This window comes from Clarias gariepinus, chromosome 3 (assembly GCF_024256425.1).
Source record: "Clarias gariepinus isolate MV-2021 ecotype Netherlands chromosome 3, CGAR_prim_01v2, whole genome shotgun sequence".
In the NCBI taxonomy this organism is placed as follows: Eukaryota; Metazoa; Chordata; class Actinopteri; order Siluriformes; family Clariidae; genus Clarias; species Clarias gariepinus.
This window is the reverse complement of record NC_071102.1, coordinates 2,888,058-2,913,384: the sequence shown is the minus strand read 5'-3', so window position 1 is coordinate 2,913,384 and position 25,327 is coordinate 2,888,058. Positions and strand designations below refer to the sequence as shown.

Sequence of the window (25,327 nt, the reverse complement as noted above, 5' to 3'; positions counted from 1 at the left end):
ACAACACGTTTTGGTGCATATGTTTTATCCTAGAGCTAAAAGTGTCTTCTTATTTCTAGCATGTTTTTGTATTATATATGTTTTTTTTAATTTTTATAATAAACAACACATTGTAAGAACTAATAAAGTGCTGTATTATAAGAGAAACAAAACTCTTTATTCAGGCACGTGTATTGCTTGTGTTAGCACTGTCACTTTGTACATCCGTGGTTCAGGTTCGATTCCCGCCTCAGGGTCTGTGTGCATGGAGTTTGCATGTTTTCCAGTTGCTTGGTGGGTTTCCTCAGAGTACTCTGGTTTCCTCCCACAGTCCAAAGATATGCAGATTAAGCTAATTTGCATTCCACAAATTGCCTGTGGTGTGTAAATCAGCCTGTAAGTGTGTGACTGATTGACACCTCGTCCAGGGTGTACCCTGCCTTATGCCCTAAGTCTCCTGGGATAGGCTCCATGCCCCGCGACTGTTTTATACAGGATAAAGCGGTATAGACGATGAGTGAGTGAGGGAGTGAATGTAGTGCTTGTACGGGTAATATAGTCATAGTATAGACCTACGTATAGTCGTGGTGATCCCTCCGGCCTTTAGGGGGCGCCCTTTCACTCATAAACTGACCCCCCCTCCCAGTCCGAGAGGCTTCTTTAAACGGGCTGGAAAACCGTGTATTCAGGAATCAAATCTGGAAACAATGAAGCGCTTCATCCAGGTGATACATTGTAGCGTTTTTCTTAACATGCATGACTGATAAGGCGGCAGGATGTGAGAGAAACCCGAGCTCGGATGTGCAGTTCTGCAGACACACACACACACACACGCACACTGAATGGTGTTTTGTTTTTGTTTTTCTGTGTGCTTGTCTTTTCTTTTGCTTTCCTTTCATGTAATAATCACGACAGTACTTGAACGCATCGGTATCAGTTTATTTCCTTCATGCATTTTAATCTTTAATTTATTTAAAATGTCAGAATCAGTGCATGAAGCCAGGAGACACTGAGAGCCATGGCTTGCATCACTGAAACGCGAGAGCTGATTGGCGACAAATAACGCGAATGAACCAAGGTGAGCATGAATAAAAAAGGTGCTTGTAAATTAATGCACAGGTGAAGTGAAGTTTGGAATAAACATGCAAAAGATTATTTTGTTTCATTCGTCTCAATGTTAGATCCGGTGTTACTTTGTGTCCCCGAGTCCTCTCGCCGATGGAGGTTTCGGATAAACAGATCTGGCTTTTCTGATCCGAGCTGTTGACTAACACACCGCCAGATGCGGAAGGAAACATCTGCAATGTGATCCAGGGAATCACCTGCGCTTCTCCCGTATGATGCCGGAGGTCAGAGGGATGAAGCTTTTCCTGATGAACTGCGTGTTTTTCCTGCGCTGGGCATGGCTTTGTTTGGGTGAGTACCTTTAAGTCCAGTCCGGGTTCCTTCCTTTCAGTGGCACAATAAACCAGATTTATAGACGTCCAGGTCCAGGTCATGGTCTTGAGCTCTAGTCTCTAGTGAGAGCACTAGAGGTGACACTGGTTACTATTGTGTAAAAATGGATAACCCCCTTTTTTTTGGACATTTCTAAATTTGATCCTGAACCTCTACGATTAAGAGATCTTTGGAAATCGCCAGTGATGCGTTGCGTTTTGGGAGAAATCGTGGTGGATAAAAAAAATTAGACCATGCTTACAAATTTGAAATATAATCCCTGTTTTACTCTACTCTTACATCAGAAGTCACATTGCTCAGTTTAAATTTTTTGGTCAGATTGGATTTGCATGTCATGACAGTTCTCAGTCATAATTACATGTGACTTTTACATCTGACACTAATGTGGACCTGTGTTATGAAACTACATCGATAAGTCTTTGCTTGCTTAATCTTGGTTAAAAACATAATATTTGTGCAACCGCTCATTTAGTTCAAACCATGTATGCGATTTTATCATAAATCTGCTTGGGTTTTGGCTCTGGAGGACGGTGAGCATTTATTTTGCTGTATTTGTTTAGATCTAGAAGGAGAAAGAAAGCCAGACACCTTGCTGTTGCTAGCGCTACTATAAAATCCCAGCACTGCCAGTACTGACTGATGATGTCAGCAAGAGTCCCAAGCATGCGCAGAGGCAAAAATTCACATTAATTCGTATCTGCTCTTCTCATTTAAGTCGCATGACACCATATCGGATAAATATCAGATCTGGGCTAACATACGAAAGTGACTTAACTCCAATCTGAAAACATCCGATTTATGCATTTAGACCGCCCTAAAGAATCTGATCTGTGTAACATTAGGGTAACTAAGCACTTCAGGCTGGTATTGTAAACATAGCCTTATAAATAAGCTCTAATAGATACTAAATCTATGGCTAAATCAACTCTGCACACTACACTACTAAAGTAGATACTAAATCCACTGCTAAATCCCACCATGTGCACAACAGTACTAAATCGTACCCTCTAATAGATTTTAAATCCACAGCTAACAACCTGCGCAGTAAACTAATAAATAGTACACTCTAATAGATATTATTAGGTAGGAACTGCTTACTGAAAGTGTGTTCAAGCTCACACAATTTGAATTTCAATTTCTTGTTCTGGTTATTGTAAGGAAAAACCTAACAGGACATAGTCAGGCACACATGCACATGTTCACACACTCATTCACACTTATGGGTACATTATATTAGCCTGTTTACCTGCTGGGATGATTTTAGGAGGTGGAGGGACACTGGAGAACCACACAGGGAGCATGTGACACTCCACACAGATAGTAGGTGAAGGTGGAACTGGGAGAGCTGTTAATTAGCTGATTAAATGATTGAGGGAAAAGAATTAAAACCACTAATTAAAATCCAAATGTCTGCTTTACCTGTGTTATTGAAGTACAAATAGCACTTTACTGCAGCGAAACCTGAAAAACTACTTCACCAACTTCTTCTTCTTTGTCTTTCGGCTGTTCCCTTTCAGGGGTCGCCACAGCGAATCATCTGCCTCCATCTAATCCTATCCTCTGCATCTTCTTCTTTGACACCAACTAACTTCATGTCCTCTCTCACTACATCCATAAATCTCCTCTTTGGTCTTCCTCTAGACCTCCTGCCTGGCAGTTCCAACCTCAACATCCTTCTACCGATATATTCACAATCTCTTCTCTGAACATGTCCAAACCACCTCAATCTGGCCTCTCTGACTTTATCTCCAAAACATCTAACATGGGTTGTCCCTTTGATGAACTTATTCTTGATCTTGTCCATCCTTGTCACTCCCAAAGAGAACCTCAACATCTTCAGCTCTGCTACCTTCAACTCTGCCTCCTGTCTTTTCTACAGTGCCACTGTCTCTAAGCTGTAGAGCATCGCTGGTCTCACTACTGTCCTGTACACCTTTCCTTTCATTCTTGATGATACTCTTTTATCGCACAACACACACACCTGACACTTTTCTCCACCCGTTTCAACCTGCCAGTACCCGCCTCTTCACCTCCTTTCCACTCTCTCCGTTGCGCATGACTGTTGACCCTAAGTACTTAAAGTCCTGCACCCTCTTTACCTCTGCTCCATGTAGGCTCACCGTTCCACCTGGGTCCCTCTCAATCACACACTAAATGACCATTAACCTCTGGTCTCCCTAATGAATACTCATGATGGACAGAAAGGGATTGATGTATATTAATGAATTAAATGAAAAATAAATTAGATAATTAAATTATTGTTGAATTATTGGTTAGCAAGATAAAGATACACAAAGATACACTAGCAAAGATACACTTTTAAAAAGTTGTGCTGTTGCATAATTATTTATAAACCTTGGGTAATAAATTATCACTAATTTATTCAATTCCGTTAAGAATTTGACTGATTTGAAAAATGTATTATTAACCAATTTACATATTACTTGGAAATCATATTTTACCAAAAAGCAAAAAATTAAGTATGTAAAATCAGATACATAGTGAAAAAGCAAAATTACAAAACAGTGATGCGCTCATTTCAGCAAAGTTATATAATCAAATTCATTAGAAAAATAAACTATGCTTGTAATGGGGAAAATATAGAAAAAAAAAGATAGGCAAAGTGGTATATAAATAAAGAAAAAAATCAACCGTGACCATATAATGACCTCAACTATAGCTGCAAGTCCCAAATTGTTCTGTTCCTCACTGTATTGTCTATAGTCTGTAGTCTGTAGTGATAGTGATCAGTCGTAACAGGAAGGAAACTGAGTCTGGAATATTTTGCTTCTCTTTCACGAGTTACACGAGACGCTGAGGTCAGTGAGACACCCAAACACACACGCACCAGGGACTGTCGGAGCCTGCGATGTGTGATGTGGTCGCTGTAACGATCCCTGAAGTCCTGTATGAAGCTATCATGTTCTGTATGTTTGGATAAGCGCACAAGCAGAACGTACATGACTGTCTCAAAAATAGCCGCGGCACATCCAAGACTGTGTGTTTGTTCTGCTTCACCTGCACAAGAGTCTCAAACACAATAGATCCTTTAAACACATAAAACACCCACAAAGCAGAGAGGATTTCTTCATGTCTAGACATGCAGATTCAAAAATGTAAGCATTCATAGCTGGCAAATCCCTTTCTGTGACAAGGTTTTTATTTTACACTAGATGTTCACACTAGACACTAGAGCTCCAATCCTTGTTCACAGCAGTGCTATAAAATTCTTGATTGATCAGAAGGTGTTGATTAATTCTCTGTAAGAGCAGTGTGCGGGTTGTGTATTAACATGCTCAATCTAATACTAATACTAGCATCAAAAGGTAAAATAAAGGAGAGGCTGGTGAGAGCTCGGCCCTCTACAGCTGCTATAGAGAGTTGCTGTGGTATGTAAAGAATAAATCACTTTAAGACCATCTGTTGCAGGAAGATAATCAGCTTCTGGAAGATAAGGAAGTTTGGGTTTAGACTTCACACTCTGATGTTTTGCTCTCTGAAGTGATTAGTGTGTGTGTGTGTGTGTGCTAATTTAATCTAAGCCTAGATAATACAAGCAGTGTAAAATGATTATTGTTTAACCCTGATTACAAATATAATGTGAGTATAACAAGTGCAAGGTGTATCTCGTGATCTAACTCAAATAAATAAGTTCCTGAACAAACTCACCTCCAGTCTGGTTTACTGTGCTGATAGTAGTTTAACGATTAAAGGCTGCCGTAGTATTGCTGGTGTGAACTTGGTTCTAATGGCCTTTTTGTGCACTTGGCTAGTTGTTGAAATCGATTTGGTCATCACGTACACTCTGAATCAGCTCACACAGCAGAGAAATGGTCGTCTTTGCGGCACCAGCTGTCAGTCTCACTGTCAGAGCAGCGTTCTGTCTCTGATGTTTCGTTTGCGTTCTCTTTGTGGATTTACGTGAGAAATGTTTTTGCTGCGAAGTATCTGCTTATGAAGATGCGCATAAGAAAAGACACTGCAAATATGAATTATAAAAATACAGAAACATTTTAAAATTAAATTAAAAACAATTTGGCTTAAAAAAAGTAAATTTTCGCTGTGAATGATATTGACTGGATTTCTATTATGATAATTTTTGCTATAATTAAAGCATTAATTTTTTATATGAAGAATGCTCCCTATTTAAAATTTTATTTATTCATTATATAAATATTTAAACATTCTGTGTGATTCTGTTATTATAAAACAATCAGTTTCTGTTATTAGTGTTTTTATTTAAAATTTTGCTATTTTAAAGGTACAGTTTTTACTCATGAAAGGCAACATATTGCATATTACCGTATCTGGTTATAGTTACATTTTATCTTATTGATCATCCATAAAACAAGTCAGTTTCTGTTCTCACCTGGGCTGCGTTCACACTCCAGCCAAAATTGCCCCGACCAGATTATTTTGCTCCCATGTAACTCAGGTCTGGTTTTTTTTTCCCCCCATAACAGTATGAACAGCACAAATCACATGGAATCTGATAACTTTCAATGCTGATTTGGGACACTTTCATTCATGGGCCCGAACGAAGCCTTAGGAGAGCCTGATGCAGCGGCAAAGCGAAGTTGTATAGGGGACATGTTAAAAACAACATTTAAAGAAACTAAGGATGCGAATCAAAGAAGTAATTTTAATAACCTGCCCTTTTAACTGCAAGCTTAAATGAATCATGTGACACATTGTTAATTGTGCAAGTTCTGTTCAGCCTAATGTTAGGTACACACTCATCTGCAATAACATTACAAAGCAAAACATAAAGCCCAGTATTTTGTAGGTACCCCTTGTCCCGCCGGGGCATCTCTGGCCCCTCAGGATCTGGGGAGTTTGGAGTTTGTGTACTGTAGGTCACATAAAAGATTCAATGTGAACGCCGTAATTAAGAAATCTGATTTGCGTGTTCAATCGAATTTGGGCTACTTTCGCATGCAGTTCTAACAAAGCCCTAAATTCACAGCTTTATATCTGACTGTTACAAAGTGCTGACCCTAGAGACTCCTTCAATAAATTTATTATAAATGAAAAAGTTATTATAAATGTATAAGTCAGTTAATCTCAGATGAGGAATAAAACTTTTAAGGGCCGAGGTGAGGTGAGGAGAGGTGCAGGTGTATAGTCAAGAGAAGATCTGATGTAGGGTTATGGAAATAGATTAGTGTATAGAAGTTAATGATGGTGTGTTTCAGAGTATTTGTGATGTGGACTTGCTTAAATCATTATGTAGTTGTTGCTCCCTCTTTTTGTCTTTTGCCAAATTTTCTTTCTTTAAATTTTGATTTAAGGTTTGAATTGAAACGGTTCACCAATCTCCGTTGTCCTTGTGTGTGTGTGTGTGTGTGTGTGTGTGTGTGTGTGTGTGTGTGTGTGTGTGTGTGTGTGTGTGTGTGCGCGCGCACGTTTGAGCTCTTGCATGCTGATGCACTAGTGCCTAAGCCAAGTCACGCTTTCATCTGCGTCTGCTCATCTTTTCAGACAGAATCACACTGAGACATTGGTGTTACCTTGCTTCTGTTCTTTCTTTAATTCATTCTTCTGCTGTATTGACCTGCACAATCCAATACAGGGCAAGCTCCATGAGTAAACCAGTACAGTAGTTTACATTGTCAAACCTCTCAACTTCACTGACAGAGATTGGGTTAAATCTGTTCATGGTGATTTTAGTCCATAAAATATTCTAGCGATTCATGTGATGAGCATCAGAGTAAATGATTCATGATGTCGACTTCATCTTTAAACCTAGTAGCTAAAAAAAACACAAAGCAATAAATTTTTTTCAGCAATAAATTTCCTACAGCAGAAGAAAAATACCTGACAGGTGTAAGCATTTACTAGTGTATATAGGTGTGTGTTATTGTCACTGTAACACCACACACACACACAAGCTTTTTTCTACTGTGTAAACTTGTGTTATCTTCCCCGTGTGTCTCAGCTGCCTGCGGTGGGAAGGTGGAGCTGCACACAGAGAGACGAGGAGTGATATACAGTCCATCCTGGCCTCTAAACTACCCAGCTGGAGTCAACTGCTCCTGGAACATCCAGGGGAACCGCGGCGAGGTCATCACTATAAGGTAGCACATTCACTATTCTTTACAGTCAGCTCCAGCAAACTCATGTGAATTAGGAGAAATTTACAACATAAACAACATGCAAGCTTCAGTGTAAGGGGATCTGATTTTATTCTAACTGCAAAACACTGAAGCCAGATTTTTCAGCATTCCTTCGATTAATAATATTTGGTAACAGCTCCTCCGGGGGTATGTGAGGGGACAAACTAATTTACTTTTTTTTTTTAAATCTTTGCTATAATGAATATGAAGGATCATTAATGCTAAAAATGCTTTTTTAATTATTTGTTGAATTTATGTAAATCACATCTTCTGTCTTTCCCATGAACGTGCCAGTGATGCATTTCAAAGTTGAAGAAACTTGTAGATGATGCTGGACAAGAAACTGATTATTTTAGTGTCAGTACCTGTCCCTGTGTTGAGACTGAGATAGTCAGGATTTTGGGGGAAATGTTCTGGAAGCGCTAAAACCACCACAGATAAAACAGCCCCAAATGTACTGATTAACACCAATGGATTTTACAATGGGAATCTTTGTACACCAGACATGTAACTGAAAAATACCAAAGACAATAGCTGCATGCACATGGACAATATATTTTTTTGAGTGTCCACTTTAACTGTTGGACGCTGATCCTATAAGGAATGTGTATACAATATCTATATACAATAGTATCACCATATCGCTTTATTGATGGGAACACGGCGGTTCTACTCGCTTTAAAGTTCTTAATCTGCTGGAAATATAACAGGAGAAGAAGAAAAAATATTTTTTCTCAAACTTTGAGATTAAGCTAGGCTTTCCATTTTTCTAATAAATCCTACCTTCTGCGTTATGATAGGTTATGAGAATTCACTTCTCATCTATGATTGGTTAGATGCTTTACTATGGGTGAGTGAAATGGTGAGACAATCAGCCAGAGACCCAGTGGATGAAAATAAAGGGAAAGAGTTAATTGTCCTTATGGAGTTTACTGATCCTCCTGCAAACTCGTCACCTGATGTTACCCCAACATGGAGCAAACGAGCAGAAAGAGTGTATTGATTCTGACAGGAAAGGAATGTTTAGATCAAATGTTTACATGGCTAATACTTATCTGCTGAACAGTTTATCAGAGGTTTACACACCTCTCTTATTCTGATTAGAAATTCATTGTGATCGATTGTCGGATCAGGTCAGACCGAGATATTTACATGATGCAGGTTTATTACGGGTCCATTATTTATGGAAATTTATGGTCCATGTAAACACACTTACTCTGATTTAAACAGATACAGATATTTTTTTAAGAAACTGGTCATAAAGGTTCACAGGTCATGTCTTCATAGAGTTCTGAATTCAATTAAAAGTCATGGAAAGCTCATGGAATATCTGGCAGACAACAAATGAAATACATTTAGCATGATTGAATTTAAAGCTACAGTATTTATAACATAATTATTTTCGCTATTGTTTTATTGCTGTATTTAAGCGAAGTTTTAAGAGTTAATCGTTATTGCCTGCATTTAAAGATGAGGTTATCGGTAACTTGTGCCCGTGACCACCTTGGTTAAATAAATTGGAAGAGGAAGGTTTTTACTTTCATGTGGGCACGAGCGAGCCAAGCAGTTCGATCTGAAGCCTTCAGGACTGATATAGACCACATTTATTAACGTCAGGGTGTGGTGATGTGAACATCACACGAAGGTATGAGCAAAAAGAAATATACAAAATAAAAATGCATATATCTCAGTTTGACATCAGTGGAGGGTGAGGAACGGTCAGAGCCAGAATACACACCCCATGCTGACACTGCTCATCTTTTTACAGATGAATTCCCTCCTTCTAATTTTTTTCGGAGGGTGTAGTGGTAGTGTTCAAGCTCTCAGATTCAAGACTTTACTGTAAAATGTAAGGGAAATGTATAAATTATAATTATCAGTTTGTCCTTGATAAGCAAGCCAAGGGCGACAGTGGCAAGGAAAAACTGGGATGCTGTCCCTGAGATGGCAATAGGAAGAAATCTTAAGAGGAACCAGACTCATTTGGACTCAATCCTCATTTGGGTGATAACGGATAGTATAAGCATAAATCAGTCCCTGCTATATGTCTGTGCTCTCAGGCTGAAAGGCACTGTGGGAATATGGTGCAAGGGACTATATTCTGATTTTGCACTTTGCTTACTTTGCACTTCCTAGTGACTGTAAATGAAACAAATGTAAATTACTGAGAATTAATTGAGTAGATTAGACTCAATGTAAATCATTTTGATTTGAATTGAGTGTAAATTGATTCTGAGTTGAAAATTGTCCAATAAAAGATCTAAAATTGCACAGATCTAGATCAGTTATGTGCAAGAAGTTAGGCCACATAAGTCACACTGCTCAATTCTGATGTTTTGGTCAGATTGGATTTGCATGTCATGACAGTTCACAGTCTTATTTAAAAGTGACTTTGATCTGATTGTAATGTGGACACATCTGTTTTCTTTGCTCGCCCCATCTGGACAAAAAAAGGTCACAAGTTTTCCGACCACTCATTCATTAAATATATAGGATTTCAGCAAAATATGCTTGGGATGTTGCTCTTGAGGACAACAAGCAGTTAGTCACGTGTATTTGTTAAGGTCCAGAAGGAAAAAGAAAGTCAGACGCCTCACTTTGGCTGGTTAATCAGATGTTGCTAGCACTGCTATGAAATCCCCGTGCTGCCAGTGCTGTGTGATGTCAGCAAGCACCCTACACCATAGAAGCAAAAAAGTCACATGAATACCAATCTGCCTGTTCTCATTCGAGTCACATGGTCATGTTTCAGATATACAGTATACCTGATCTAGAACCACCTACGAAAGTGACTCAGATCCAATCTGAAAAACATTAGATTTGTGCATTCAGACAGTCTTAAAAATCAAATGTGTGTCATATTTGGGTAACAAAAATAGCAGTTGAGTCACTTCGGGCTGATGATGTAAATGTAGCCTTAATATCAGTTTACACAATGTTTTGATATTGTGGTGCAAAAGTGCGCCGCAGTCTAGAATAGTATATAAGAGACATTAGAGGTAGCGTTTTGAAAGAAGATACGGCTATTTAAAGCACTGAACTGATGTAGATCCAGATATTGGCAGTGCTCTTCACCCCACAATGCCAATACCCAGGGCAGTAAAAAAAAATTCTATCTAAAGCTCCAGTAACACTTGGTGACATTTGTGGATTGCTCAGAGAAAGGATTTTTTTTTCTTGTTTACTGTAACCCTTCCAAACGGTGTAAAGTGTGGATTTATAGACTGTTAAAGGCTTTGCTGCTGAACACTGATTTTATCTGAGTGAGCAAAACGCCTGTGTGTATGCGCTCAGCACTTCTCTGAGCTGTTTGATAGGATTACTGGCCTTTACTGCACTACAGACACATTTATTATAGTCTCTCTCTCTCTCTCTCTCTCTCTCTCTCTCAGCAAAATCATGCATTCAATATCAACGCTTGTATCACTCTCCTTGATCATGCAATTATAAATTCTTTGATTATAATTATGCACTAACTAACGTAATTGCCGTTTATCAGAGTCATGTAATCTGCTCTGTTATCCTTTTATATTTATTAAATATTCCAAAATCAAACAGAATAATCAACATTGCATCACCAAGCGTTTTTATTATTATGGTTAATGATTGTCATTATGACAACATGTAAAATGTAAAGGAAGAGAATTTGAAAACTGAAATTTTTTCCACCCTCAAAGATAATGGATAAAATTATAGGCACAATGACAGAAATATCATATCATATAATACGTGGGTCTGTCAGAAATACATTTTTTATTATAATAAAACTTCAGCCCACACTGTCGACACTCTGGGGTGTTAAAGCGTCCTCCCTGTAGTCCTGATCTCGCTCCATCGGCTTTTCACCTGTTTGGTCCCCTGAAAGTAGAACTACGAATACGAAGATTCTGATGAAGAAGTGAAGACAGCGATGCATTCGAGGCTTGCAGTTTAGCCTAAAACATTTTTTAATGAGGGAATATAAAAGCTTGTTGAAAAAGGACGAAGTGTTTTAAAAAGTAAGGAGATTATGACAAAAGATTATGTATTTTTCTTTTCTAAAAGTTAATTAAAATTGATTCTACAGCAAGAGTGTGGATAATTTTTGACTCATCTTGATATGATGTTATATACGACATTATAATATATACATCTGGCAACAATTTGCTGGTCAGAACAATATTTTATTTAACTTATATGCTAAAAATGTTTTGATGATCTTTTATTTCATATCTACAAAAATGTGTATTATTGCTGAAACGAAGGCAAATGCTTAATTATTATTTGAAAATGTAATTAAAAATATATTTTTAAGTATATATTACCTTTTTTTTTTTTACTTTAAATCAGCTGCTTCAAGAAATGACAGTGTCTTTAAAAAATAATTAAGGAAAGGAAAAAATTTATTTCGATAGAGAGAGAAAGAAAATGTCATTACATCATCTCCCTGCATCTGTGTCGGTTTTCTTAATAGTTCTCTGGTTTCCTCCCAAACCCTAAAAGCTCTATTTGTGACTCTAAAATGCCCCTGAGTGTATGTGTGTTGCCCAGGGTGTATTGTCCAGGGTGTATTGTTCCACCTTGTACTCAGTGTTCCTGGGATAGACTGAGGATCTGCTGATGAAGCGCTTTCTTTATCACTCATGAGTCAGCTTTTGCTCATTTTTTTTGTGGGCCGCCAATATTTTGTAAAATCCATAGCTATACAGTGGGCTTGATTGAAGGTGTTAAGTGACTCTTTATAGCATCCTAGGACAGCGTTCCCCTTATCTTACTCTATTCGTTAATTTCTGATGTTAAGCTAGCTAGTTTTTCACCACAATTGCGATGCCTTCTTGAGTGTTGAATAAAGCCACTGTTTGAGATGTGCTTTCTGCTCTGGGTTTGCGGTCCACAGCTTCCATAGTTTTGACGTTGAGGAGTCGGGGGGATGTCGGGGAGACTGGCTGCTGCTCGGCCCCACGTGGAAAGACGAGTATCGCGTATGTGGCTCGACCCTGCCAACTCCGTTCATCTCGTCCAGAGGCGCGGTGTGGCTCCACTTTCACTCGCAGGCCAACAGCTCGGGACTAGCGCAAGGCTTCCGGCTCTCCTATATACGCGGTGAGTCAACATACAGTACAGGTTCATGTTCAAGTCCAATTTAGCAGATTCCTCAAGAGTTTCTTTAAATTATTACTGAAACGGTCAACTCAAAATCTTAAAGATGTATTCAGCTTTTATATTTCTATACTTAGGGAATAACAATAATAATACAGAATAATCAGTTTATTGGCTTAATGTTCAAATCATGAATAATATATTAATTTTTATATTTTAATAAAGTTATTTGTATAACATGACAAATCCCTGCAAATTATATCTGCATGCAAATAAAAAGAAAACAATCATCTTGCAATAATTTCAGTAACATTTCTGAAAATGTCTAAAAGAAGTCTAGGCCTTAGTCTAGACTAGGGCTTATTATAATATTTAAAGCAGAAACACAACTGACACGAAGCTGAAAAGAAAGAGACGCAAATCAAACCTCAACAGATTCTGCAAAGAAGAGACGTAAAGAGAAGAGATCCTCTGCCTTTCTGCACAGAAAATGTTTGGAGTCTTCCAGATGTTGCCTATACTTACTTAGTGTCCCTACTTACTTTGTTTCCCATAACTGCTACTGTATATCTTAATGACATTGTGGAAAGTGCAAACTGGAAGTGCTTTCATCTTTTCATCTGAGATGCTACCCCTGGAAGAGCGTCCAAAGTTTTGCAAATTGCGCAATTACTTACACTATTTATTTTTTCCCTTTTGGAAGATCACTAATAAACGTAAGTACACATTAACATTTGTAAGACATCCTGACTATTTAGTAGTTTGCTGCAGAGTTATACTCATTCTTGTGTTTACAACAAAATACAGCAGAAATAAAAAAAAGCATTTGGCCAGGAGTGCTAATATTACCAATGTTCCTGAAAATGTCTAAAAGAAAAGCTTAGTCACGTGACTAGGGCTCATTATAATATCCGAGTCAGAAACACGGCGGACACGAAGCTGAGAAGAGACGCAAATCAAATATAATCAAAAATAAACTAAAAAACTTACAAATGGTTGCACATTTCCCAGTTCGAGTTTGTGTAAGAAAGCGATTCCTGGTTCTAGTTTATGAGACGGTTTAAATATAAAATTTACTTTTTGGAAATTCCATCCTGGCAGGCTGTGTGTCTTTCTCTGTAGGTCTTTGTCTTTTCTTGTCATTAGTTTAGCTTTAAGATTTAATTATGTTTTGTAAACGTGTCATTAGGAGAATGATTAAATTCCTCTATCATTTGATATCTCTCTCTCTCTTTCTCTCCCTCCATGTGTGTTTGCAGGTCGTCTGGGAGAGAGCAGCTGTGAAAGTGATGAGTATCTCTGCGGTAATGGGAAGTGTGTGCCGCGCTCCTGGCGCTGTAACAGCCTGGATGAATGTGGAGACGGCACAGATGAGAGGAGCTGCGTTGGCCCCCCCACGCCCGCCCGGGCCAGCCTGTGCACCCCAGGTATGCTGGAGTGCAGCCTCGCCCAGTCGACCCGCTGCCTACCCTCTGCGCTGCGCTGTAACGGCGTGCAGGACTGCCCCGACGGCTCAGACGAGGCTCAGTGTCCCGACATGGTGTGTGGGAAACGGCTGGCAAACTTCTACGGCATGTTCGCCTCGCCCGATTTCTTCAGGCCAAACCGCAGCACTGGCACGGACCTCTACTGCACCTGGTTACTGGACACACAGGTTATTACGAACACACACCTCTGAGTATACAGTTTAGACTTAAATATGCATATTTAATTTAGTTTTTTTTTTTTTTTATATTCTTTAGTTTATATAAAGGATATAAATCTGTAATATATTGTAAGACTAACTAAATGTACAAAATAATTAATATATTTAAGCAGCCTGACTACTGAAGATATTAGGGCATTGCTAATATTCAGTACAACAGTATGACCTCAAATGTGATATTGCTTTTATACAACAGCTACACAAACACCATTTATTATCAACAGATTTGCTTCTTTATTTAACCGGTTATTTTGCGCCACCCACACATATCTTTACATGTCTAACGGAACTAACTAACTGCGACTGGTGGAGCTGGTGACCAACAGTTAGTGAAATGAAAGTAGTTTTATATTTTTCTGGTACTATATAGACAAAAGGTGAGGTGAATAAACCATGGACGCGGTGAACAGTCCCGGGAAACTTATGAGATTTACTTTATATTCTCACTTATTCTAATTAATTTTGGATCGAATCCTAAATAGCATTGGAATGTGAAATGCTGCAATGTTGGAAATGGAAAGCTAGTGCGCTATGTGGGGTGTGGTACAATCACTTGTTCCACACACACCAAGTAGTGCCCTTGATCAGGGGTTAGAGAGGGGTTTGGGATTCAGCATTGTGTTATATGCTCAGACTAGTTGAGAACAGAACAACATGGACGTTTCAGAGGCGATTCAGAACAACTTACAAGAGATTACTAAGACGTGTGTTGTTGCTGAATGTGCTTCTGTGACTGGTTGTGAAAGTGGGTTTAGGCAGGCAGCTGCTCTCTCCTCAGTACTGCGGACCATACAGACCGTACCCACTCTCACCAAAGCTTATACAGCAATTTTATGATCGTAAAACACCTGTGATGCGGCGTGATACATACCGTATAGTGCTGTTATACTCTGTATCAGCACTCGCGGATTGCATCTCATCCAATCGGATTACTCGACCAGAAGTAACTGTTGTATAAAGTTCTATATACTTTAATTATGCAATATTTTATGTTTAGATTTTATATTTCTTTTTAGGGATTATAATTTTTTTATAAAACATGGAAATGTAATGCATCAATCTGCATTTTTTGTTTTATACTTTAAAATATCTGTTTTAATTAGTTTATTTTAATTATACATTTATGACTTGAAAAAAAATGTGAGAGTTAAATCTGGGGATAAAAATATAACAGTCCATAAGTTTTATTATAATGAATAGTAAAATCACTTGGAGTAGGTCTGGGAGTCAATTTAACTGACAAGTACTTTACATATCATATACATTATATATCATTATTTCTTTAATCAAACCTGGTGTAATTCTGACATTAACACAAACACACACATGTGCACACACTATACGCAGGACCCGAAGCCCCTGTTGCTGCGGTTGGACCTGCAGTTGGGAGCGGGCGACTCGGTGCGGGTGTATGACGGTCTGGGCGAACGAGCCGAGCGTCTGCTGCAGAGTCTCACGCACCACAACAACCAGCGCTCAGCCGTGCTGGAGTCCTCGCAGGGGCAGATGAGCATCCTGTACCACGCCAAACCCCACAGCCAGGGGCACGGCTTCAATGCCTCGTACCAGGTGAGAACCTGAGCCAGGTTGCTCATAAACTGCAGTAATAACGGAGTGTGTGTAATAGATTTTAAAAGAGAAAAAGTGACCTGAGATTTATGTGTATAATAAATTATATTTTTTTATGTAGAGCACTTCCTAAAAAGTAACACCTGGATATCAGTATGAGCATAAAATGTTTAAAATGTAAAAGGTGACCTAGACGGAACAAAAGATAATGTAACATGCAGCTTCTCTTTCTGTTTCTCCTTCAGGTGAAAGGTTACTGTTTTCCGGGTGAGTTCCCATGTGGTCCTGATGAGGGCTGTTACTCTCAGCATCAGCGCTGTGATGGTTACTGGCACTGCCCAAGTGGCCGAGATGAGGAGGGGTGTTCTCTGTGTGCCCCGGGTCAGTACCCCTGCCAAGGCCCCGGAGGTGTGTGTTACTCAGCTCACGAGCGCTGTGATAATCAGAAACAGTGCCCAGACGGGTCAGATGAGAAAAACTGCTTCTCCTGCCAGCCGGGAACGTTCCACTGTGCAACTAACCTGTGTATCCTGGAGACTTGGCGCTGTGACGGGCAGGAGGACTGTGCTGACGGCAGTGACGAGCGCGAGTGCCAGGCTGCTGTGCCACGTAAGGTCATCACGGCAGCGCTGATTGGCAGTCTGGCGTGCGGCTTGTTGCTTGTCATCGCCCTCGGCTGTGCTTTTAAACTCTACTCGCTCAGGACCAGGGAGTACCGGTGAGGCTCCATCTCCATCCGGCTCGCTGGGGTTGGGTTTGCAATTACAGATTTTAATTATGCATATAATGTTAATGATCACATTACTGCTGGGAAAATGTGTTGTTTCAACTCAAGATCTTTATAGGGAATACAAATCTTAAGCAAAGATTTAACATATAAGAAAAATAAAACACTTGGTGTCGACATAGTGTGATAAATCAAGGTGATTATTTTCTTATGATCTCACGTCCTGAAGTGTTTTATTACTTTTACACCACTGCGGTTTGGCAACAGTTGCAATATTTTAATCTCACTTATCTTGTATAATAAAATATCTTGTAGCAGAAATTTCCAACATTTAACTCAGATACAGTGGGCGAATAATCTCTCTCTCTCGCTCTCTCTCTCTCCCTCTCTCCCTCTCTCCCTCTTTGGAACATCACATCACTCTTCTCTCTTCTTACCATCTGTTCTTATCACTTCTCCTCTTTCACCGTCCTTTTTCTTCTGCTGATTCAATTTGTGTCAGAAGCAAGCATATACTCTCTCTCTCTTTCGCGCTCTCTCTCTCTCTCTCTCATGCCCACACCTCCTAGCATCCACAACGTGACAAATGAAAGTAAGAATTAGTCAATAAGTGCTGCAGCTGTTCAGATGATATAGTATTACTGCTGTGAGTCAGGACTTATACTATTGATCTGAAATACAAGAGAGGGAGAGAGAGGGAGAAAGAGAGAGAGGAAAAAAGTGTGTAACTCACAGTGAGTGCGCACGCACAAGCGAGAGAGAGAGATTTCACAATGTCCACTGTATTTGGATGTTGATATCAAATGATTGTCTGTTCAGTTGGTTAAGGTCATGAGAGCACCGTTGTTAAGCATCTGGTGAATATGGACATAAACGAACAAATGAGTGAGACTAATCATGCAGCTAGCTAGCATCGAGACGTTAGGGAGACGTTATAAACATTTTAAGGAGATGTTAAGATGTTAAGATGTTATGGAGGTGTTGTGGAGGTGTTGTGGAGATGTTAATATGTTATGAAGACTAACATTTATTTATAAGAACAGTCTGAGGGCAAATCAGTGGAAGGAATAAAACAGAAAACTATCTGAAACATAAAAATTCCTCGGTTGGTGAGGTACTAATGAAAGATATGAAAGTAGTAAAACTGCAACCAAAATTAGAATTATTAGATTTATCCTTAACCAGTCATGAAGGTCATCACAACGCTTTAGCTAAACCCTGTGACGGTTCTACACACCTTTAAATACACAAGGTTGAGGGTTGGAATTCTGTGATAAACATGATTCACAAAACCGACTATTTTACCGTTAGTTCTTTTACTTCGTTAATGTCAGGTCTAAATAAGGTTAAAATTTCTTTGCATCTTCACAGAGCTTTTGAAACCCAGATGACTCAGCTGGAGGCGGAGTTTGTTCAGAGAGAAGCTCCACCCTCATATGGTCAGCTGATTGCTCAGGGTCTCATCCCACCGGTGGAGGATTTTCCTGCTTATAATCCTGCTCAGGTAAAGAAATCCTGCACACACACCACATTACCACTTCGACTACTACACACCACTGTGGTTATGTAACTCAGTGTAGTGAAGTAGAAAGTAGAGATATTTGTTGTAGGATGTAGTGGAGTAAAAGTAAAAGATATCCACTAATGAAACTACTCAAGTAACGTACAGATACGTGAAAACTGGACGTAATATTCACGAGTAATGGAATAAATGTACTTAGTTACTTTCCATCTTTGCACACAGAACGAGGCGAGAAAGTGTTGGTTCTGTGGTTTGAAACACCTGACCAGAAAGGATGTGTTAGCTTAAATAAACACTCTTTACAACTATGCTAAGCAGAAAAGCATCTCAGCACGCACAACACACAACATGTCTGCTTTGCATAGATCTTTTATCTTATTAAAATATTTAAAATAACTTTTAGTCATTCGTTTCTTTTTAGTGATTTATTTTTGACTCATTATTTAAAATATGGTCTTTGAGCTGGTGTTTGGGTATTCCTGGGTGATCATCGCTTGTAGCTAGGTTTACTCTCTATGAATTCAAGCTTCATAGAAAAAAAAAAAAAAAAATTTATTAATCACAAAACCGGGTCAATTTATTTATTCTGGACCACGCAAGGAAAACATTAAAATGACTGGAATCAGGGACCATAAATATTAGACTTTGGAGCGACGGAAAAAAACATGACCTGATGAGTCCAGACTGAGCCTATTCCAGAGTGATGGGCGTGTCAGGGTGAGAAGGGAAGCACATAAAGCGATGCACCATCATGCATAGTGTCCACTGTACAAGCCTCTGGAGACAGTGTTATGATCAGGGGTTGCTTCAGTCGCTAAGGTCTAGACTCAGTAACGTTATGGGGCAATAAAATGAAGTCAGCTGACCACCTGAATGTACTGAATCACCAGGTTATCACATCTATGGAGGTTTTCTTCTTCTTCCCTGATGGCACGGACATATTTTAGGGGGGTTAAAGATTAGTTTTGGGAACATGAGGAACTCATGAAGTATTTTAGTGTGTGTGGCTTTGTTTTTGTCCAGGTGGTGTGCTTTAATATTTCGTTTTATATAATTCTATAAGTGGCCCTGTTTGGTTCCTAATTGAAATATTCTTCAAAAATAATGATGATGATAAATATATCACTTCCCTCATGAGAGAGAGAGGATGTGGTGAAGACCATACAAATGCTGTATGGTAACAACTCTGCTGCCATCTGAGTTTTTCTGTACGCAGTCCGTGTCGGATGATTTTTATTACCACTGAACTCTGCAGTAAAGATTCTCTTCTTCCTGACTAATTTGCATGTGAGACAAGGAGGCAGAGACTGTCTCTATGGAAACAAAAAGTGTATCGCCAATTGATTGACAGGTCTGCTCAGTGGTTACGCCTTTATTTTTCACAGACTGACTCTCAGACACAAAAACACAGTTTGATGACTCATTACTTATAAGCGTGTGTGTCAGAAGTGTGACTGGTCGGCGCTCAGAGCTTAACGTTAGTACAGAGTGAGTATATAAATGGGACCGGTTCAGCTGAGTGTAGTAGTGGTCATCTCAGCGTTCAACAGTTCTCAGTGTTTTACGCAGTGAGAAGATCTCTCTTGGCATAATTAGCGCTACAGTCCTTCATGTGGACTTCTAGTTCTCACCCAGACGCTTTCACTTGCCCAGACGTGTTTGATGTTTTTTTTTTTCCCCCATGGCGCAGTGCTAATAAGGTCTCATGTGCTAGAGAGGTGCTTGTTAGTGTCCTCCAGCCATGCTGTTTTTAGAGCACCCTGAGTTTCACACTGTTCCTACATCCTGAATAAACCCCGTGCAGTTTGTAGGACTGTGTGAAACAATCAGACGCTAATATATTCTATTCATCTTTATTTATTATCTTTCTCTCAACATATTTGTGTGCACACTTTGTTTCCTTCCTCTGTCTCAGGCATCCGTCCTTCACAATCTCCGCTCGGCCATGCGGAGGCAGATGAGGCGTCATTCTTCTCGCCGAATGGCGTCGCGTCGCAGACTGGGGCGCCTTTGGAGTCGTCTGTTCCAGCGTGGAAGTCGGCTGCGTGGTCATATTCTTCTCCTTACCCCGCCTGGGCGTGCACACACTCCTTCACAGGCGCATCCTCTGCCGCCTGGTCACTCTCGGACTGGAAGTAGCAGCCACTGTGCCATAGAAGGTCAGAACGGCGAGTGGGTGGACCTGCAGGCTCACGCGGAGGTCCTATGCTTAGCTGAAAGCGGGTCGCCGACATCGTCGGCCACATCACCAGCCCTTCCACGCTCCACCTCAGACACGCTGGAGGACGAAGACGACGAGAATGATGACGAGGATCATAACCGAGCATCTGATCTCAGGCAAAGAGATGAGCGGAGATCATGTGGAGCTCCACGTCGACCCTCACGTCTATTGTTTCAGACACGTGTGTCCAGGAGGGTCGTCCAGGGACTCGCAGCAGAACTGGGAGCTACGCCAGTGACACGGAGCTCCGTACTGGGAGTCTCTCCTCTGTCCACTCCTGAGTCTGTGACATCATCCAGCAGCCAGAATGAGGAAGAGATGAATTCCCCGACACACACCGATCTCTGCTCAAACACTCGCACTGATCCACATGCAGACCTTAACGCACACTCTGCTGGTAGAGATAGAAGTGCAAAGAAAAACAGGATGCAAAGTGGACACACGAGCAGTGATGAAGATGAGGACGTCCTGTTCATGCGCTAAACAGCTTTCTTCATCCTCTTTTAAACTTTTTACAACATTAACAGAACTTCAGCTCACAGAGAGTGTGGGAAAGTTTAACAATGGCCATACAACACAGACTACTTCTAATCATGACATCATCTTTATTACATGCAGAACAATGTAGACTGATTATATTTTCAAACAGAAATGACTTCTCAAGGTGCAGACATAAGAATTCAGCAGAATGTGGGAGGGGCCAGAGTTCATTTTTGGAGAAACATGGGCGTGGTCAGAGTTTCTGTAGGAGCATGTTAGTGTTTTCAGGAAGGTGGGTGTGGTCAAAGTTTCTGTATGATTGTGTGGGCATGTACAAAGTGTTTCTGCAGGAACATGGAGGGCGTGGTTACATCATGTGAACGCAGGTGGGTGGGCTTTAGAGTTCTTGCAGGAGTGTGTGGATGCAGTTACTGGAATACTCTGGGTGTAATCAGTGTTTCTTTAGGTACAAGTGGGCGTGGTCACTGTTTCTCCAGGAACAAGTGGGCGTGGTCACTGTTTCTCCAGGAACAAGTGGGCGTGGTCACCTTTTCTCCAGGAACAAGTGGGCGTGGTCACTCTCAGCAGAAACAAGTGAGCGTGGTTATTGTTTCTCCAGGGACGAGTGGACATGGCTATTGTTTCTGTACCATGGGTGTGGCCCTAAATTGTGCTGTGAGATGGGGGTGTGGTTATTGTTTCTGTAAGAGCTTGGCGCCTGGTTATTGTACAAGCATATGGAGGTGCACAAGGTTTTCACGGTGCTCCTGGCCTGTGTGGGCTGTTTTCCTCAGGTGCTTGTGGGTGTGGTCACAGTTTTCACAGAGAGTGGGTGTGTTAATTGATTCTACAGGAATGTCTGTGTATGGTTATGGCTTCTTTAAAAGCACATGAGATTGTAGACATCTGTGTGTGGTTGCGTGAGGGCGGGATCAGAGTTTCTAGAGAAGTGTATGGGAGTGGTCATAGTTCCAGGTGGGCGTGGTCACACTCTGTCCCTGGAACTCAAACCTGAAAGTGGGATGAACATGACCTGTTGATGACATGTCTTTATTAACTGTAATTCTACAAGTTTTTACGGATTGAAATCCAAAATATAACTTAAAGGTGGATTATAGTTGGTGGTATTAACCGTGCATATCAGAAGTGATGTTTCAGGGCTTTTTGATGTTTTGTAAGCCAAATGGTTAAACGTGGATACTCGTGGCCGAACTTGTGGTGTGTAAGGCTCTCCCTAGGGGAGCAGAGATCTCAGGGAGGTGTGTGCTGGTTTCTGAAAGAATGTATCATTATGTTTATATCCATTTTCTGTTTCTGATCAGCACACGGGGCTGAGATTGTGAGAAATAGGTAAATATAGTACACTGGAGAGAAAGGAGAAAATACAGACATAAGCACACACACACACACACTCACACGCGCATTACGTTGTTGTGTTTGTTTTATGATTTGTCCTGAAGCTGCTTGAATAAAATGAAAAGGTATAATTATAATGTAATGGTACAGACATACATACGAAATGGTGACGAATTAAAAGAAAAAGCGCTGGCTTTGTAACGATCAGTGCTAAGGGTATATTTATTTTATCACAGTGTCTTCTCTAAAAATTGAAGCTTCACTGCAAATAAAAACAAAGTTCTAGTTTTCTTTTGTTTGTCCTCTTTAAATGGCTTCACTCCTATCTAAAGTGCGCGAAGGCTCATTGAAAGGTTTTATGAGATAGGATATCACATGCCCTGGCCTTGGCATGAACCACATCACAAACCAGAGGAACATTTTTGAATGATGTGCTTGTCATCATCATCATGAACATCTCACCAAGGGAAAGTCTTTAGGAATAACACGCTTTCTTACTTCAGTACAGTTCCAGTGACTTGTAGAATTGATACAGAGGAGCACTAAAGCTGTTCTGTTGTTTTTTCCTTTAATTTGTCACCCTTCTGTATATTATATACCTCTGGAATTAAATTTTACTCTACCAGAAGTGTTTTTGGAACAATTGGAGCAATAAGAAAAAATTTATTTGAAACTGTGAAAAAAGCATCTTCATTTCTGTTTCCTGTTTGATATTTTAAACACAGCTTAGTGACGTCTATACGTTATTCAGACTTTATTAAAGTGTTGGACTGGTTGTGGGGTCCAGAGGGTCACTTTTTGTTTTAAATTACAAGTTTTGTCAGATTTCGCATTGTTGTAATAATTTAAAGTGGTAAAAACCATCTAATTTTAAATCTTGGACAGAAGTGCCAATACAGAGAGAGAGAGAGAGCGAGAGAGAGAAATGCTCAGAAACAATACTGAATGTGTCGCGAAGTGCCACTGGAGAATTAGTGTGTTTTCAGAAACTACTGCTGCTCAGTTGCATAAGACAAAGCATATACTTTTGTGGTGCATATTCGGGGGGCGTTCAAATCAAACCAGGACTTATTAATTCCCTTTATTTCTCTTTATAATCCCCTGATGCACTTATCCCAGCTTTTCACTAGTGCTTTGATACCATCCAGGTAGAAAGTTGTCACAGTAAGCTGACTGCCTGCTTCACATCTGAAATGCCAGGCTCCCAGGAACTCCTTTATGGACTTGGAGTGAGGTCAGGATTGTAAGTAGGATGTGGCAATAACTCCCAGCCAAGTTCCTGTACTCTGCAAGTGGTGTTGGTGAATGATTGTGTGTGTACCGTTGTGGTTTCTCATTCGCAGATGTACGGCCTGCTTTAAAACACTTGCACCATTTAAATGTTTTACTGTGTCTAAGAATTTCATCACCGTACTGTGCTTCTGTCTTCTGTAAATCACTTTTACACCAGAACTTTTATCACAGGTCCCGGTTTGATATGAACGCCCCCAATACTGTATGTAGATTGTACTTAAATAAGTAATTAAAATTGCTGGTGTTTTTCTTCCAGTCCTCAAGTCTTCTGTTTGTCACTTTTTTATTATGATTTATCGGACATTCATTGATCATCATTCATATAAAGCTCCTGGGTAATAACTTTTTTTATGCTGTCATAAGAAAAAAATACATTCGACACTGTCTGAAAGCATCAGCTGCCCTGTATATGGAGGTAACTCCGAAATTATTACCATCTTGTCCTCAATTTTGTACAATATCAAAATGACTCGCAATTATTATTTTTTTCCTATCAAATAAGTAGAGAGAATATTGTCCATTTGAAACATTTATTCTTTCCTCTCAAAACGTGATTTGATGCCCCTAAATGATTTTTAAAAATAAAAGGAAATTTTCAGATTTAAATGTTTTTTTTTAATAACTCTTTTTCAAATTCTCTCATAGTCTTCAGAAATTGAGAAGCAATTAATGAAAAAAATATTTTATGACTATTTCATGAACTATTTCAAAAATATAAAAGAAAAAGTGGGTGGGGTTGTGATGTTTTTTATTTTATTTATTTATTTATTTATTTATTTTAAACTAATCAGTTTATTGATTTGTACACTTTCCCATTTATTCATTTTTCCTGGTTGAGGATGGATATTGTATCACAGATGCACTTGATGGTGAGTTCTCCTATACGCTCAGCTCTGGAAGTATTGGAGCCAAAAAAGTTCATATTACAGTTCCAATTCCAATATTCCAATTGTTGATTTTTGTAGCAAATGTTTTTAGAAAGGTTTTTGTTATGCTATTGATGTTTTTCATACAAGTTCAATTATGTTCCAGGACTAATTTTAATTAAATTTAATTAAGTGCCAATAGTTATTTAGAATTGACTGAGTGTGATTGTGACGCACATTGTCCAAGTAAATTTCTACATATAAAAATGAGAGCTTTGTACTTCGAAAAAAGCCTCTAATCTTGATTCTATATCTTTGAAATTCAGAAAAACTAATATAAAAATATAAAGAAATTATTTTTTTTAATCTTGTATAAATGTCAGCTTTTATTTTTATTACATTTCTGCAAATTGCCCAGCTTAATAAACAACTAAAATAGTTTATTACAGATCTGCAGTCAGCAAGAAGGAAAGAAATGAATGACTTTTTTCTTATTATTGGAGGCTTCTGACTGTTTTTGTCCCAGCAGGTTTGTTTCAGCAGATGCTAGAAACAAAGCTGTCATCTGGCACCAAGTCTAAAAAATAATGAAGACCTGATCTGCCAAGCAATCAGTCAGTAAAACAATAGAGAGTTTAGAAAATGATACATAATAATAAATAATATTTGTTGGACTTTTCATTTATTTAATGAAACATGATTCCGTTGATGAAACTTAATAATGCTGATCACGTTTCCAGTTAGTGTTTAAAGGGATAGTTTGGGTTTTCAAATCTATCTTAAATCGAAGCTGATGTGTATATAAGTGGATTACTATAGGTTTTAGTCATTATGAATCTTCCTGATCTGTGAATCTTCCTGATCTGTGAATCTTCCTGATCTGTGATATTTGTCATCCAGAGCGAGAGCACAATGAGGCCAAATTCCACAACACTTAAAAATCAACTCGGTTCTGG

At 39.4% G+C, this 25,327-nt stretch overlaps 1 protein-coding gene across 2 annotated transcripts; it reads left to right on the top strand.

Annotated features, from left to right (window-relative positions):
* Positions 1-614: 614 nt before the first annotated feature.
* lrp3 (low density lipoprotein receptor-related protein 3) lies at positions 615-23,740 on the top strand. 2 transcript variants are annotated; one of them, XM_053491556.1, is made up of 10 exons: positions 615-704; positions 964-1,057; positions 1,161-1,395; positions 7,376-7,514; positions 12,430-12,635; positions 13,892-14,286; positions 15,685-15,906; positions 16,152-16,624; positions 18,005-18,137; positions 20,071-23,740. In XM_053491556.1, exons 3-10 carry the CDS (start codon positions 1,317-1,319, stop codon positions 20,857-20,859), a joined length of 2,436 nt encoding a protein of 811 aa, XP_053347531.1. In that variant the 5' UTR covers positions 615-704; positions 964-1,057; positions 1,161-1,316; the 3' UTR covers positions 20,860-23,740. The 2 variants fall into 2 exon arrangements, with proteins under 2 accessions (XP_053347531.1, XP_053347530.1); XM_053491555.1 differs by lacking the exon at positions 615-704 and having other exon boundaries at positions 859-1,057.
* Positions 23,741-25,327: the final 1,587 nt, after the last annotated feature.